Genomic DNA, 15,708 nt, shown 5'->3' with positions numbered 1-15,708 from the left:
TTACAGTATGATTAGTTGTGCAAGGCACCACCAAGATCACTAATTGGCCGGAGAAGTAATTCTCTTTGTGGTCCTCTACCTGCTTATTATTTGCTGTAAGTCATCTGATGACCGATCCCTCACCACCACACTGCATTCTGTTGAATGGAGATCCGGTATCTTGAGGGGTTTTTTTCTATGGCAAAATAACATGGGGATTTTGAACTATCGCACCTGTTAAACTCTCGTGGGGACAAAAAAAATGGAAACCACCACATCCTGTTTAGGGTTGAATGGATGAGTTCACTAAAATGACACAGGGTCTAACAAGATGAACCAACTGTATGGCATCTACTGTCCACAATTACTCCTCAGTCTGATCAGATACGATAAAATCATTAACCAGCATATTAAGGAATTGGGATTTTTATTCATTTAAGTATAAATACAAAATCCTCATAACAAGGAAATATTTTATATTCAACAATTTTATTGGGTATGTTTCATAAAGCAAGATGAATAATATCTCCATTGAAAGTTATTTTGAAAGTCTCTTCTCATTTGACTGGTAAACACCAACAACAGCAATTCATAAACTAAAAACTGGACCTAACAAAATGGTGACATTAGTACAGATACAGTAAAATGCAATACACATCAGGTGAAAATAAATTCAAGAGCAACTAAAGTCTTACTGATTTAGAGGCAAAGAGTCCTCAAATACAACTCCAAGGTACAAGAACATTTCATGTCAACATTGCAAATACAAGTACAAGTTTCCTCAAACTGCAAAGCTGACATGCAATATTGTAAGAAATAAGCTAAAGATGTGCGATTTCTAAACTATAGTATATTAGATGAATAAACATTATATTAATAAATGGTTTGTAACAAAAGGTACATTTACGTAAAAATACTAGTAAAACATTTGCCCAGGGATGCTGCGGTTTTGTCAAAAATCATTGTAAGAACACTTACAACTATAAGTGATTCCGATTTCTAATGCATTGCTAATACCAGTTCCAGCTTAGATGAGCTTCCCTTCCAGCCAGAGTGATCAGGAAAGTTGAAAGTCATTGAATCTGTCTCTGTCAAAGCTGAAAGGATCAATGTGTCATTGGAATTTCACATTATCATAATATGTACACTTGGTAATGTTACCATTTTAAATAGCATTTTAAATAGTCACCACAGAATCATGTCCATCTGTTATAGCATGTAGTGATTTAAGTGTAAATCTATAAGGGGCTTACCTGATACCACGCCCACACCACCAACAGTGATGTTATATTTGTGGGAGCCGTGCGGACAGTAAAGGAACTTTGAAATGGTCTCAGGGGTCTTCAGTTTGACCAGGTCTCCCTTCATGAAGCCTGTGACTAGAAAAGGAGCAGAGACAGTCATGTGTGAATAATGTCTGACTAACAGAGACCTTCTCTGCTGCTCTAGTGCTGTTGTGTCTCCTGCACTAATCTACAATCTACATGCCTAGCAGGTTCCTCATCAGATACCTACAGTTACAAGCCAAGCCATGCTAAACCATCCTGACCAGATTATCTCTTCAGATACCTACATAAATTGATTTCAAGCGTAAACAGAGCCTGAGGGGCTAAACTGGATTGTTTTTGTTCATATCCTCCTCCTGCCAATATGTCAACCATCTGATCGTGGATTACTTGCTCATGTCTTTATATAGTGAATCTTGGGACCAGTGGGGTATTCTACGAATTTCATGAACATACCCAGGCTTTCTTTGGATAACATGGGTCGATAAATATGAAAGTCGCAATCAGAGTTCACGAAGAGAGGTATCACGAAACTCACTCACGGGTGTATTTGTCAAACTAGGCTTTCAGCTCAGATCTGTGTGTGTTCTCGTGGTTTAGGTGACTTAGGCCAATCGTGAAACGTGGAGATGCACAAGACCACCTACATTTTAAAAAAAGAATACTTCCGCATTTATAATCTATGGTGATAATTTTTAGTGTCTAACCTATAACATAAAAAAAAAATCGATGGTCATCAGATATTGTATGGTATGCATGTCCATAGTAGGCGGAGCTGCACCTGTAAGATGTATGACAGAATCTCACGTGTGAGATAACTTCGATTTGAGCTATAACTTAGCGCATAACCTGCTCCCGACCAGGTTTAGTTGCGAGCATAAGATACCATGGTGATACAGCGACGCTAAAACAAATCCACTCCCGTATGACATACCCTGGCTCTGAGCGCAACATAGGCCTACCTCGCTAACCCACTAATCGAGGTTCACCCCACAGAGTGCCTTGCCCACACTCATCCACTAACAGCGCTGTTTTCAGGATAGTGACGGTATTCTAAAATGTCAGCTTTTACATTGTGATCTTTGTAAGGTTTCTGTCTCTTGCTGCATCTGCTCAATTAGTTCCCCTTTATTCTGCAGTCTATACCTGGTGACCCCTTGGATCCACCTTCCAAATTGAACCACCTGTGCCAAACATCTTTGCACAATTTAAATACTGAACAATTTTCTTTTGTTAACTTTTAGCTTTCATAAGACTACTCTTTTAAAAAAAATCTGAAAAGTGTTTATCTCAGTGTAATACATTAGCTACCTTTACGGCAGGGGCTCCTGTAACATTTAATTCCAATTTCAAGGTTTCTTTTCTTTGAAATCTGTTTTATTTTTCTTCTTCTTAGGCCCATCCTTTTTATTCTCTCTCTCTCTCTCTCTCTCTCTCTCTCTCTCTCTCTCTCTCTCTCTCTCTCTCTCATGGGCCTATGATGCATCACTCTGAAGACACCTACCTTTAAGTACTTCCTGATGGAACTTTTTGGTTTTCTCCCTCAGAGATGGGGACACTGCTTTCATTATTTCACTGAAAGAGAACCCTGATTCAAAAGTGACCCCAAGAAAGTCCTCAGATGTAGAAGCGAGATGTTGTTTGAAACTCTGCAGGAAAACAAAGGGACAGAAAATATACCATGAGGGCTTAGGCCACACTTAGGTCACAATCCATTTTTTTTCACTTGTCACTACAATACAACATGCACACTGAACAATCATCGGAATTCATGCAACTTTCACATTCTTGCTTGACTTTCATCAGAATTTTGTGCTGGCAGAATTCCAAACATTTCACTGGAGCACCATAGAAGTTTGGAGTTCGCTCTACTGTATGATAGGTGTTAACCCATCACTCAGTCAGTCAGTCAGTCAGTTGAGGTGCATGTTGTGTGTGTGTGTGTGTAAGTTTGTTGTTACTTTGTGCATGCGGGTCAGTTCAGGATCTATCACCAGCCCTCACTGGGGTAGGATTCTGATATTGGCTAAATTTGATTTTAATTTGATTTTATTTTGATTTTAGCGCAATGGTTAAGGAGCTGGGCTAGCATATAGTAGCCTGAAAGGTTGTGAGTTCAATTCCCAGATTTCACTGTTAAGGCCCGTTCACACCAAGAACGATAACGATAACAATAACTTTAAACAAATATCGCTCTCGTTAATATTAATGACAACGTTCACACATAAAATATAACGATAACGACATGAAGAAGAATATCGTTGTTGATCACTTTCAGAGCGATTTTGAGAACGATAAAAAGCTAACAGCCAATCAGAACCCATAATATTCTAGCCACCACATTCATTAACATGAGGAGAGACTTTTCTTATCGTTGGCCAGTTTGGACGCATTTATTGTTATGGTTATAATTATCGTTATCATTCTTGGTGTGAACGGCCCTTTAGCCCTTGAGCAAGGCACTTAACCCCAAGTGGCTCTGGAGACAATGGCTATTGTAATAGGCTACATTTGTGACCCTTCAAAGCGAAATCAGCCGCTTTGCGCACAACGTTATTTTAAGGAAAATCCACAATAAACAAACTTCCGGGTTAAAATGTTGAATTTCACGTTTTCGCATAATTCGACAGTAGGCTCTATACAGTCTACAGTTTCATATCGTGAACTAATTTCATGGAAAAACATACGTTTTGACTGTTAAATCCGGCGAAGATTCAACACATTTGCAGTCACTCCCGTTGTCCACGCCGCTTAAAAAAGGTGATTTCTCCTCTTCTGGCATATCGTGACAGGAGAACCATGTCAACTTTGGATGTGGTTATCTTATCGATAGTTTATGTAATACCCTCGACATACATATCGTTGGAAAGCTTAGATTAAGGCCGTTCATGTGAGCAATAACTTAATTTTGTAAATTTTACCGAAGCGACTGGTTTCGCTTTGCAGGGTCATATTTGACAAATGTAAGTCCAGAATAGAAGTGTCTGCTAAACTGATGAAATGTAAATGTAAAAAGGTGCCATCAGCATCTGGGACTTTCGCCAGTGGTCCATCCATTGCAGGTACCTGTAGGAAGTCAACAGGGTCCTCCACTGGCTGAAGTTTCTCCATCTCAGCATCTCTGCTCTTCAGTTTAGTGATCTCCAGCTCCAGCTGCTCCAGGAGTCCTTCAGCTCGACTCACCTCTGCCCTCTCCTGAGCTCTGATCGACTCAGTCACTTCAGAACGCTTTTGCTCCATGAAGTTGATAAGTTCAGTGAACATCCTCTCAGTGTCCTCAAGAGCTTCCTGTGCAGAGGCCTGATGGGGGATACAGAGACTTGTGTCATCTAATTCCCAGTTATTTTCAAGGGGGGTGTGAGAAAGCGTGCTTGAGGATGAATGTTTATTCATCACTACTCCTGCAAAGTTCAGGACTACTTCAAGAATCTCCAGTGCTGCTGTTCACTGGGTGTTTGACTAGGATAATTGAATTACACATATTTGAATCTACGGTCATTCTAACAGAAGAGACAGCTCAGGCATAGTCAGAGTGTAGCAGCTTGTTCTTTACAGCTCGAGATTTACAAGCTCTTCTGGGTTTCTCTGAAACTGAGTGTTAACTGTTTTGGGTGTTAAAGGTAGGGTATGGAATGAGCTTTGTTGGCCATTTTTGCAAAATCACTTGAAATCCTATTCCTAACCCACTTATAGCCACTACGTTGGAAGCACTGAAATGGAAATTAAACACGTCAATCATCTGCGGAACGGGCAGGGCTCGAAAAACTCCAGCCAATAGAATTCCTCACCCCATACCATCATTTCACAGCTCGTTCGTCAATCTAACGTCTTCCTCCTCTTCCTCCTCCCCACCGCGCGCGACCCTTTCGAAAGCTGGTGACCGCGAGTCAGTGCTGAAACGAAACCAACTGCCTGCTGCCTCACGTCCATGTTCCCCTCTTGTTGTATGTGTCACTTCATTTCTATACAAACTAACTAAGGCAGCGGATACCTACGGAAACTCAATCACCCACGCAATAAATAAGCTATGTAGCAAAAATTACATTTTACCGTGACACGAAGAGTGCTGTAAACATGAAATCGAAACTTAACAGCTTGGAGCTACGGTGGAATAGGCGAACCAACGGGCCAGCACTAAACTCGGATATTTCAGGAGATAATCGCCCTGGTAAGATCAAACCAGATTCTGTTCAAATATACACACCTATGGCTACTGAACCATATGTACTACAACCCGTTGGAGGTGAATAAAGAATGTAATTGGGGAAGTTGATGTGAGTGATTGTATGGAGACTAGAGCTCATAGTGCTGTAGACGCCAGGCTGGCATTTCATTTAGCCTGGCTCGCTCTCGCGCTGCGCATTTGAATTGTCGCTCGTGCATGAAGGGCGGGACTTGAGGTTGTATATGTTCAAACTCTGCCGTCCGTTTTGCTAATTCCGTACCCAACCTTTAATCGGGCCCTGTGGTCGGGAATTTTGGCCCGAAAGGAAATAAACAGTAGGTGTGCGCACAAAGTTTAGGACTACTTCAAGAATCGCCATAGAGCGCTGCTGGTCAAGCAGGTGCTTATATAATCGTTATATGTTGTCTTTTGTGTTTTAATCATTACTTTTACCTTTAAACTACAGTATTACCCTTTTTATGTGTGTTTTTATTATTATTTTTAAACACTTTTAATGCTTTTTTTTTTGCAATTTTACCTTACCTGGGTTATACTGTACGTGTGTGTGTCACACCTGAATGTGATTACCTCCGCCAAGGAGGTTATGTTTTCATCTGGGTTTGTTTGTATGTTTGTCTGTCTGTTTGTTAGCAAGATAACTCAAAAAGTGATGGATGGATTTTCCAATTTTCAATTACATTTTCAGGGAAGGTCTGAAATGACCCAAGGAAGAAATTATTACATTTTGGGAGCGATCCAAATCACCGTCTGGATTCAGGAGGCATATATGTTTTTCAGTAGGTGTGCACGCAAAGCGCAATGTATAACCATTCCATGTTGTTTTTGTATGTGTTTTAATTATCTTATTTTTTAAAACACCTTTAAACTATTACCCTTTTATGTGTGTTTTTATTATTACTTTTCAAACACTTTTAATGCTTTTATGTAATTTTACCTTGTGTGTTTATGTTTCCTCTTTTTTTTAAATGTTTCTTTGACCATTGCCCTTCTATGCTATTCCTGTTGGCTTGTGCTTATGTAAAGCACATTGAAAGACCTCTGTGTATGAAATGTGCTACATACAGTAAATAGATGTTTTGACTTCTAATGTCCTTTACCATAGTATAATGACTAAACAGGTCTAGCAAAATAAATAAACTGTAGTTTAGCCATGTGCAAGAATAAACAATTAATGAGCCATGTTGAAAAGTATAAATAAACAGACTGCAAATGACTGGATGAACAGTAATGACCTTTAGAGTTAGCAGGGCCTGATGGACCACTTGCTGCTCCTTCATTCTCTGCTGGATCTGTGTCTGGTTCCCCACCTTCATCCCCAGCAACTCTGTCTATGGATAGATGCACACAGACCGACATAGAATAGCTTATTCTATTCTGTGCGTTCATCATTTGAGTCATGATCATTACAAATATCCAGAGGCATCAACAACCCTAAACTTTAATGTTACTTTTCAGAATTATTCTCTGATTAAAAGGTGTGCATGTGTGGGTGGGGAGGGGGTGACTAACCTGCTTCTCGGTCCGTTCTGCACCGGCTGAGACCGTCTTATGTCCGTTGTGGTTGTCCAAGGAACACATCATACAGATTAACTGCTGGTCTGTGCGACAAAACACCTCAATAATCCTGTCATGCTGAGAGCAGATCCTCTCCTGAAGCTGGGAGGTGGCATTCACCAGCTTGTGCTTGCTAAAGCGAGGCACTTCATAGTGAGGCTGAATATGAGCTTCACAATAGGAGACCAGGCATGTTAGACATGACTTGATGGCTTTATGTTTTCTCCCAGAGCAGAAATCACATTCCACATCGTCTGGTCCGGCGTAGGAAGGAGCCTTAACATCAGACTGCAGTACAGTCTTCTTCAGCTTCTCTATAACTTCAGTCAGCATTGTGTTTCTGCGTAGAGCAGGCCTTGGAGTGAAGGTCTCTCTGCACTGGGGGCAGCTGTAAACACCCTTCTGGTCTTCTTGATCCCAGCAGCCTGTAATGCAGTTCAAACAGAAACTGTGTCCACAGGGAACAGTCACCGGGTCCTTCAGTAGATCCAGGCAAACACAACAGCTGAACTCGTCCTGAGACACAGGAATAAAAGCCATTTCTTGTTCACAAAAGGACACTCAAGCTACAAGCTAAACGGGCTTCTAAGAGCTAAAATGGTTTGGTTTCATTTCACCAAAAGTGGGCGTTCCTTCCTGTTTTTATGTGAGCTCAAACCTTAAAGGCACAGTACAAAATTGTCTAGACTAAACATTCCCAGTACACACACTATTGTCATAAAGAGGCACGGTGGACATAGAGACATTCAAGTCAAACTGCAACAAGTAATGTACTCCTAATAGTTATCAATCAACCACATTTAACAAGTAGGCCTAAACAAGAATGTACTACTACTCATCAAAGTGAAGCAAAATCATTATTGGTAGGATTGCAGCACATTATATATTATTATGTTGGCATTCTCCTCTTACTCTAATTCACCAACTCCAAAGTTTTCCAGTAGACTAAAGTCTTCCCCAACTCAGGCCAGTTTAGACAGATATCAGTACCCTTTCACTAACACAGATCTATTCAATCAGATTGCCTAGATTAGATCTTCTGTTAGAACTGCAGATAATTGCAAGACACTGTAAATGTATAAATGCTAGCCTAGCTCACAATTTTCTCACCACTAGATCAATAGCCAGGAAAATCCAGAACCTGTTAATCTTTCAGATAGTCTAGCCACGGATAATGAAAATGGCTCAACTCAAGGGGTGGCACCAAGCATACATTTGAAAATCTCATAGCACATTGGATAACACCACGACCAATTTTTACTCTTGACTGATTCCAGACTTCGATGCAATTGGATAACACCACAACCAATGTTTACTGACTTCCAACATTGCAGCACTGTCGTCATCTGTTTAGCTTGCCTCTGTCCTGCCTCTATTAGATACACCGATGTGATTGGTTTTCCCCGTCATCTGTTTAGCTCGCCTCTGTCCTGCCTCTATTAGATACACCGATGTGATTGGTTTTCCCCGACTCAAGGGGCAAAAGTAACGTGCATCATTGCTTGTCGCCAGAGTATCTCAGAGACAATTCATATTGTGCTCTCGCAAGAACTCTGGATTTCCAGGGTACTAGATCAGATCATGGGAATGGAAATATTAAGGCCCTCAAAAAATCAGACATTTAAATCAGTTGTATTGTTTATTAATTATTTCAAAATGTTGTCACAACTGAGACTACAACACTAAATGAAAACTGAATGCTTTGTAGCCAAATACTTCATTTGTGAGTAATATTGAATACATTATAAGTCAAATATAACTCTAATTAACACTTTTAATTGTGTCCTATTAACTGATATTTGAGTTGATTGAGTTGAGTTGAATTTGGTACTCATGCTAGGGTGACCACCTGTCCCGCTTTACGTTGTACTGTACAGCAATTTTACCCTTTGTCCCGCCTCACGCAAATTGAGCATCTGTCCCGCTTTTTCGTTCGACCCTGGCCAATTGAAAATAAATACACAGATACGCCCACAGGCGTAGTGTTAACTTATGTCCAATAGTTCAAAGGAGAGCAATAAAATCGGTAGTCGATAGGCTGAGTCGTACGTCAATCAAACTGTTGCCTGGTGCACGTACGCATCCGCAACGTTGTCAAAGATCTCAAATTGGCGAGCGCGCTCCTCGGTCAGGTTAAGCAGCCATGGCCAGTGTGGCCACGAGAAAGAGAAGATGCACTTACAGCGAATGGACCGCAACATACTCTTGGCAAAGACCTGTAGACGGCGAAGCAGAGAGGGCATTTTGCATTTGTGTTTTTCTCTGTGGCATGGTGAAGAATACGATGTGAAGCGACATGGTGCAAGTGAGTCCTACAAAACTAAAAAAACACTCTGAGAGCGCAGACCTAGGCCAAGCGAAAACACAACCGCCTCCTGGATAACTCCCATTTAATCGTTTGTTCCGTGGGTCATTTCAGACCTTTCCTGAAAATCCCATCCTTAACTTTTTGAGTTATCTTGCGAACCAACAGACAGACAAACAAGCCCCAATGAAAATAACCTCCTTGGCAGATAATAAAAAACACATCAAAGAAACATGCAAATCATAAAAGATTCTGGTTTACCTCTTTGCACTGAAATAGTTCAACTTTCTATGCAAGCCTCAACTATACATGTAGACTATAGGCTGAACTTATTTGGTTGAACTTAGGCTAGGTGGGTCTAATATTTTTTTTGTGTGTTGTACAGTATTTTAAGAATTTGATTCACTGAGTGCATTCTTTCAGCTGCATAATGCCTGGTCCCTTGGACAGCTGACAATTTTGATAATCCCAATAAAGATGAGATGTTGCAAAATTAATGTTTTGTCTTTTAGCCTAGGTAGAGTCTTAATCTTATGTCGGTAGATTAAAAAAAATGTTGCTTGGTAAATTAGATCTGGCAATATATCTTAAGTTTAAAGTTATTACTACTGTCCCACATTGTCCCTCTTTACCATGCTACTTGTCCCACATTTTGTCTGACTGGAGGTGGTCACCCTAACTCATGCACATCAGGTTGGTTTTAGTGACTGGAATACACATAACTCATCCAAGTGCACTTCAACCTGAAAACGGAACACTTTATAATAGATTTTATATTGATATATTCAGGGCTGTACATTAACAAGGGGTTCCTTTTCATATTTATAATGTTGCAAAATGGCGACAGAGGCTGATTAAATGACGTAGTCAATCGGTTAATGATGTAATGCAAGTTTTTAAGCAGGGACTTTCTGTTGAATCCACGGGGCAGTGAGGCAGTGAGGCAGTTCCAAAGGTATCCACATGAGGGAGTTAGGGAGTTGTTGTTCCACTCCCTACCAGTCCATAGGAATACTGTGTACGTACAATTCCTGTGGCTGGTGTGCATTAGATTCACACTTTTAATGTTGCACAGAACTGATATTTGTTTGTGAGGGTCTTACGAGAGTGTTTTCATGGATGTTAGATCATGGAAGGACTGGCCATCTGGCATACCGGACATTTTCCCGGTGGGCAGTAGTGCATGTTTTTTCATCTACATGCACTATATTGCCAAAAAGTATGTACTCCTGCCTTGACTCACATAATTAATTAATTTATGAGAAAACCACAATATTGCCAGTACGAACATAGGAAATAGGGCTAGCTTGGAATAGGGACTCAACATTTTTCAGTGAAAGTCTACTGGGGCTACATGCCCAAGTTTCATGTGCCCCGGTGTTACGTTGTCCCAGGAATCGTTTACCAAAAATTCAGGAAGTAGATGACAGGAAAAAAGAAGAAGAAGAAAAGAAAAAAAACTTTGACAATCATTATATGACCGCTACGCTAGCGGCTTATTTTCCAAGCAGCACCCACAGATCAGGCCCCCTCTGTGCTCATGGGAGCCTTGACCACATTAAGACAAGTTGACATTATGACAGACCTCTCAGAGGAGGAAAAGTTTATTGACTCTAGCATTCAAATTTTATCCAACAATCATTCCTAACACAAAATATCCTCCTTTCAGAAAGCATCAAAAGACACAGTGGAAGGTATCAGAGCTCTGTCATCATGATGGGGAAAGTGGCATATTGTACTGAAAGATCATAGAGTCAAATTTAGATGTGGGACCGAAACCCACAAAACGAGTGACAGGCAAGCCAAAAGCAGAAGTCAGCACGAGTAATACTATTCACTGACGGTTCAAAAAAGGAAGGTGAAAAGCTGATTTAGAAATTTGGTAACAAAGACAGTTTCAAAACAAAGTAAAAAAAACCTCCATCATGCCCAAGACTGGGCAATAATAGTAAAGCTACGCAAGAAAAAATCCATACAACTAAAGCATGTAAACAGCCACACACACTTACAGGATTTTGAGCACATATGCAGAAGTAGTTTAGCTGAGGAGAGAACAGACTAACTTTTCTGCTGCTGGTACTAATTTGTGTCTTTCCTGAAACATGGAAAAAAATAAGGGTTTATGCACATCCCCACAGGAGAATATGACCAAAATTCACAATGCAATAGGACATAGTAGACTATGATGAACACACAATTGGTTAAACAAAAACAGGATACAGATACTGTAAATGGTTTAAACCCGATATTTGGAGAAATAAAAGCAAATTGCCGAAATTGTGCTAACAAAGGAGGGGCCCCCATTCCCATATACAGTGCTGTGGGAAAAGTATTTGCCCCCTTGCTAAAGTTGACTAAAAAGAGGAATATACTGTAAAATATTTTTTTGTAAATTGATGTTAAATTGATCACTGGACTCCAATTTACTTTTTTTTCAGTTAGCCTATTAGCTGGTTTAATTTGCATTGAGCTCAATGAGCATCAAACAGGCTAATAGGCTAACTGAAAAACAAAACACCATGTCAATGTATGGTGAAGGGTATGTGATGATGTGGGGTTATTTTAATTCCAAAGTCCAAGAGAACTTTATCAGGATGCATAGTATCCTGGATCCATGAAATAGCTGGCCTTTAAAATAAAATTCTGCCTGCCTCTATGAGAATTTATCATAATACTATAACATACTTATGCCTACTGTATTTTAACAGCCATTGAGCCTGTATGACAAATGGATGTTGATGCCACTTGTCTGTATGTTTATATGTCTGTCTGTTTTGTTTTGGTTGTTGTCTGGAGGTATCAGCTGTAGTTGGTGTTTGACTAATCTTTTAGACTCTTTTCAACTGTAGTCAGGCCTATTTAAAAATGAAAATGGTCTATTCATCATTTATCTGTTTTTTAAATTCTTAAATATCGAAATTGATATCCCATATTGATTGGGCTTTAGTCTGTCTGTCTCTCTCTCTCTCTTCTCTCTCTCTCTCTCTCTGTGTGTGTGTGTGTGTGTGTGTGTAAATGGCTGTTGAATATCTTAAAATACTGTTGGAAAACAGTTACTGTAAATGGCCTTGATATAGACGCATCTTCGCATCCACAACATTTCAGTCTTTTTTTGGACACACATGTGTTCTTCTTCACGTCTGATGTGCTGTAGTGGCACGTGAAGCTGCCCTGAGAGGAACACATCCAGAAAGTGTGTGTGTGTGTGTGTGTGTGTGTGTGTGTGTGTGTGTGTGTGTGTGTGTGTGTGTGTGTGTGTGTGTGTGTGTGTGTGTGTGTGTTTGTGTGTGTGTGTGTGTGTAAATGGAAACAGGTCTTCCCATCTCCAGGCCCAGTGCCCCCTTGTCTAAAGTGAGACAGGTTTTCTGCACAGGCGGCAATGCTACAGTAGCAGCACTTCTATGCAACAACTGTATGCACTTACACAAGTAGCAATGCTAGCAGCACTTCAACAACTGTATGCATTTTATCTACACAAGTAGCAATGCTAGCAACACTTCAACAACTGTATGCACTTTATCTACACAAGTAGCAATGCTAGCAGCACTTCAACAACTGTATGCACTTTACACAAGTAGCTATGCTAGCAGAACTTTCTCAACTGTATGCACAGTGCACTTTCTCTGCCAAGGGGTATTGTCTACTGTTCTACTGTCTGCTGGGTATGTTCTATTGTCTGCTGGGTATGTTCTACTGTCTGCTGGGTATGTTCTACTGTCCTACTGTCTGCTGGGTATGTTCTACTGTCTGCTGGGTATGTTCTACTGTCTGCTGGGTATGTTCTACTGTCCTACTGTCTGCTGGGTATGTTCTACTGTCCTACTGTCTGCTGGGTATGTTAATTGTCCTACTGTCTGCTGGGTATATTGTCTACTGTTCTACTGTCTGCTGGATATGTTCTCCTGTCTGCTGGGTATGGTCTAGTTCTACTGTCTGCTGGGTATGTTCTACTGTCTGCTGGGTATGTTCTACTGTCTGCTGGGTATGGTCTATTGTTCTCCTGTCTGCTGGGTATGGTCTAGTTCTACTGTCTGCTGGGTATGTTCTACTGTCTGCTGGGTATGTTCTACTGTCTGCTGGGTATGGTCTATTGTTCTACTGTCTGCTGGGTATGTTCTACTGTCTGCTGGGTATGTTCTACTGTCTGCTGGGTATGGTCTACTGTTCTACTCTCTGCTGGGTATGTTCTACTGTCTGCTGGGTATGGTCTATTGTTCTACTGTCTGCTGGGTATGTTCTACTGTCTGCTGGGTATGTTCTACTGTCTGCTGGATATGTTGTACTCTCTGCTGGGTATGTTCTACTGTCTGCTGGGTATGTTCTATTGTTCTACTGTCTGCTGGGTATGGTCTATTGTTCTACTCTCTGCTGGGTATGGTCTATTGTTCTACTCTCTGCTGGGTATGGTCTATTGTTCTACTGCCTACTGGGTATTGTCTATTGTTCTGCTGTTCTACTGTCTGCTTGGTATGGTCTACTGTTCTGCTGTCTGCTAGGTATGGTCTAATAATTGTTCTACTGTTCTACTGTCTGCTGGGTATGGTCTACTGTTCTGCTGTTCTACTGTCTGCTGGGAATTAACTGTTCTACTGTCTGCTGGGTGTGGTCTATTGTAACTGTCTGCAGGGTATTGTTTGTCTGTTTTTCTGTTTATGATGTCTGTTCTTCATGTAATTTACGTCTGAGAGTTGTACCAAGACATATTCCTATCAACTTCTTGACATGACAACACATTTCTTGAATCTTGAATCTTTATTTTTCTTTTTTTTAAATTCAAGCAGACTCTCAAAAGCTGGTTCATGCTTTTATATCTAGTCAATTAGACTATTGCAACACACTTTTTTGCTGGACTGACCAAACAGACTCTAAACAACTCCAGCTTATCTTATATGCAGCAGTCAGAGTACTAACCATGTTTGGTCATTCCATGTTTGTTGTGCTATTCTCTGTCTATTCTCTTGCTTGTCTCAAGATAAAGTTCACATATTTACAGTACGTATGTTGTGGTCAGGGTCTGCTCTACATGTGCAGGATATGGTAGAGGATGGTGTGTGTGTGTGTGTGTGTGTGTGTGTGTGTGTGTGTATGAGAGAGAGAGAGAGAGAGAGAGAGTGTGTGAGTAGCTGTCTGTGTGTGTGTGTGTGTGTGTATGTGTGCGTAGGTGCGTGGTAGAGGGCAGTGTGTGTGTGTGTGTGTGTGTGTGTGTGTGTGTGTTTGTGTGTGTGTGGTAGAGGGCGGGGGGTGTTAGCGGTTCACTCCTGCTACTGTATGTAGGACAGCTAGTGTGAAACCGGCTCAGCTTTCCAGAGACCTACTAGAAGCATATTTTTTTCCTACAGGGTTTTCAGAACTAGAACATCACGGAAAACAAGCCAAAGCACATTGTTAATTAAAACACACATACACGCACGCACACACACACACACACACACACACACACACACACACACACACACACACATTACAAAAACACCCCAGACATTTTTCACTACAGCCATTTTGACATGAAATAGTACAGGGTTTCCCAACCGCAGGTGACCCTATTTTTATGTAACGAAAATGTAACGTTGTGAGAGAGAGCACATCTCATCCAATCATGTATGAGAGAGAGCACATTTCATCTCTACTGTAGGCCTAACATCCAGTTAAGAGTTGTCATGCTGTGAAAGGTCTTCTGAAATGTATGAAATGATATAAAATGTATAAAGTTGTATAAAAGGTATGAATTGTATGGCTCCTATAAGTTCACTTCTGTTGCACCAATCAAAAGACTAACAAGAGTCTGTCCAATGAGCATCAAGCTCGCCAGAGTGGTCATCGTTTCTCAGCGTTGCCATGTGAACAGCACAATCGTGGTCCAGTAATGTCAAGTCAAGTCACATTTATTTATAAAGCGCAAAGTGCGCACCCAAAGCGCTGCACATGCAGACATCAAGACATAACAGATGAATAAATGACAAACAAAAACAAAATGCTGGACAGAGCGGCGTATTCGCCAGTGAACCCGTGCACAAACATTTCGACAGGAAACAAACAAATGAACAAACGCTTCACATAGACAAACAAATCACTCAATAAGTCCAAAAGGCAACCACCAAGGCTGCTAGACTCAGTGACGTGCGGTCAGGGTGAGTAAATTTCATTTAAAAAAAAAAAAGTGTGTGGCGGAATAACATTGGGAGCACTTAGACGCTGCGCAGTAATATCCACACTCCAAAGTGAAACGGAAAGTGCAAGAGTGAGGATATTACTGCGCCACACAATATAGTTATCCCTCTTACCTGCTTATAAATGCACCATGTTTTATTTTGTCTCACCATACTTGCTCGTGTAACTGTATTTTAATAGGGAAAACATGGAGGTGTTTGGTAGCTCCTAACTTCATCTCTGTTTTGATC

The 15,708-nt window shown here is 40.8% G+C and overlaps 1 protein-coding gene across 2 annotated transcripts; it reads right to left on the bottom strand.

The window, feature by feature from the left end:
• Positions 1-473: 473 nt before the first annotated feature.
• Positions 474-7,603, bottom strand: LOC134077887 (E3 ubiquitin/ISG15 ligase TRIM25-like). Of its 2 annotated transcripts, XM_062533527.1 has the most exons (6): positions 6,961-7,603; positions 6,684-6,779; positions 4,332-4,565; positions 2,770-2,914; positions 1,233-1,358; positions 474-1,076 (listed from the first exon to the last, which is right to left on the bottom strand). In XM_062533527.1, the coding sequence occupies exons 1-6, from the start codon at positions 7,543-7,545 to the stop codon at positions 979-981; spliced, it is 1,284 nt and encodes a 427-aa protein (XP_062389511.1). In that variant the 5' UTR covers positions 7,546-7,603; the 3' UTR covers positions 474-978. The 2 variants fall into 2 exon arrangements, with proteins under 2 accessions (XP_062389511.1, XP_062389512.1); XM_062533528.1 differs by lacking the exon at positions 4,332-4,565.
• Positions 7,604-15,708: the final 8,105 nt, after the last annotated feature.

The sequence above is a fragment of the Sardina pilchardus genome, chromosome 4, assembly GCF_963854185.1.
Source record: "Sardina pilchardus chromosome 4, fSarPil1.1, whole genome shotgun sequence".
Taxonomy (NCBI): domain Eukaryota; kingdom Metazoa; phylum Chordata; class Actinopteri; order Clupeiformes; family Clupeidae; genus Sardina; species Sardina pilchardus.
Note: the sequence above shows the minus strand (reverse complement) of the source record. Positions and strands in the feature narration are given on the sequence as shown.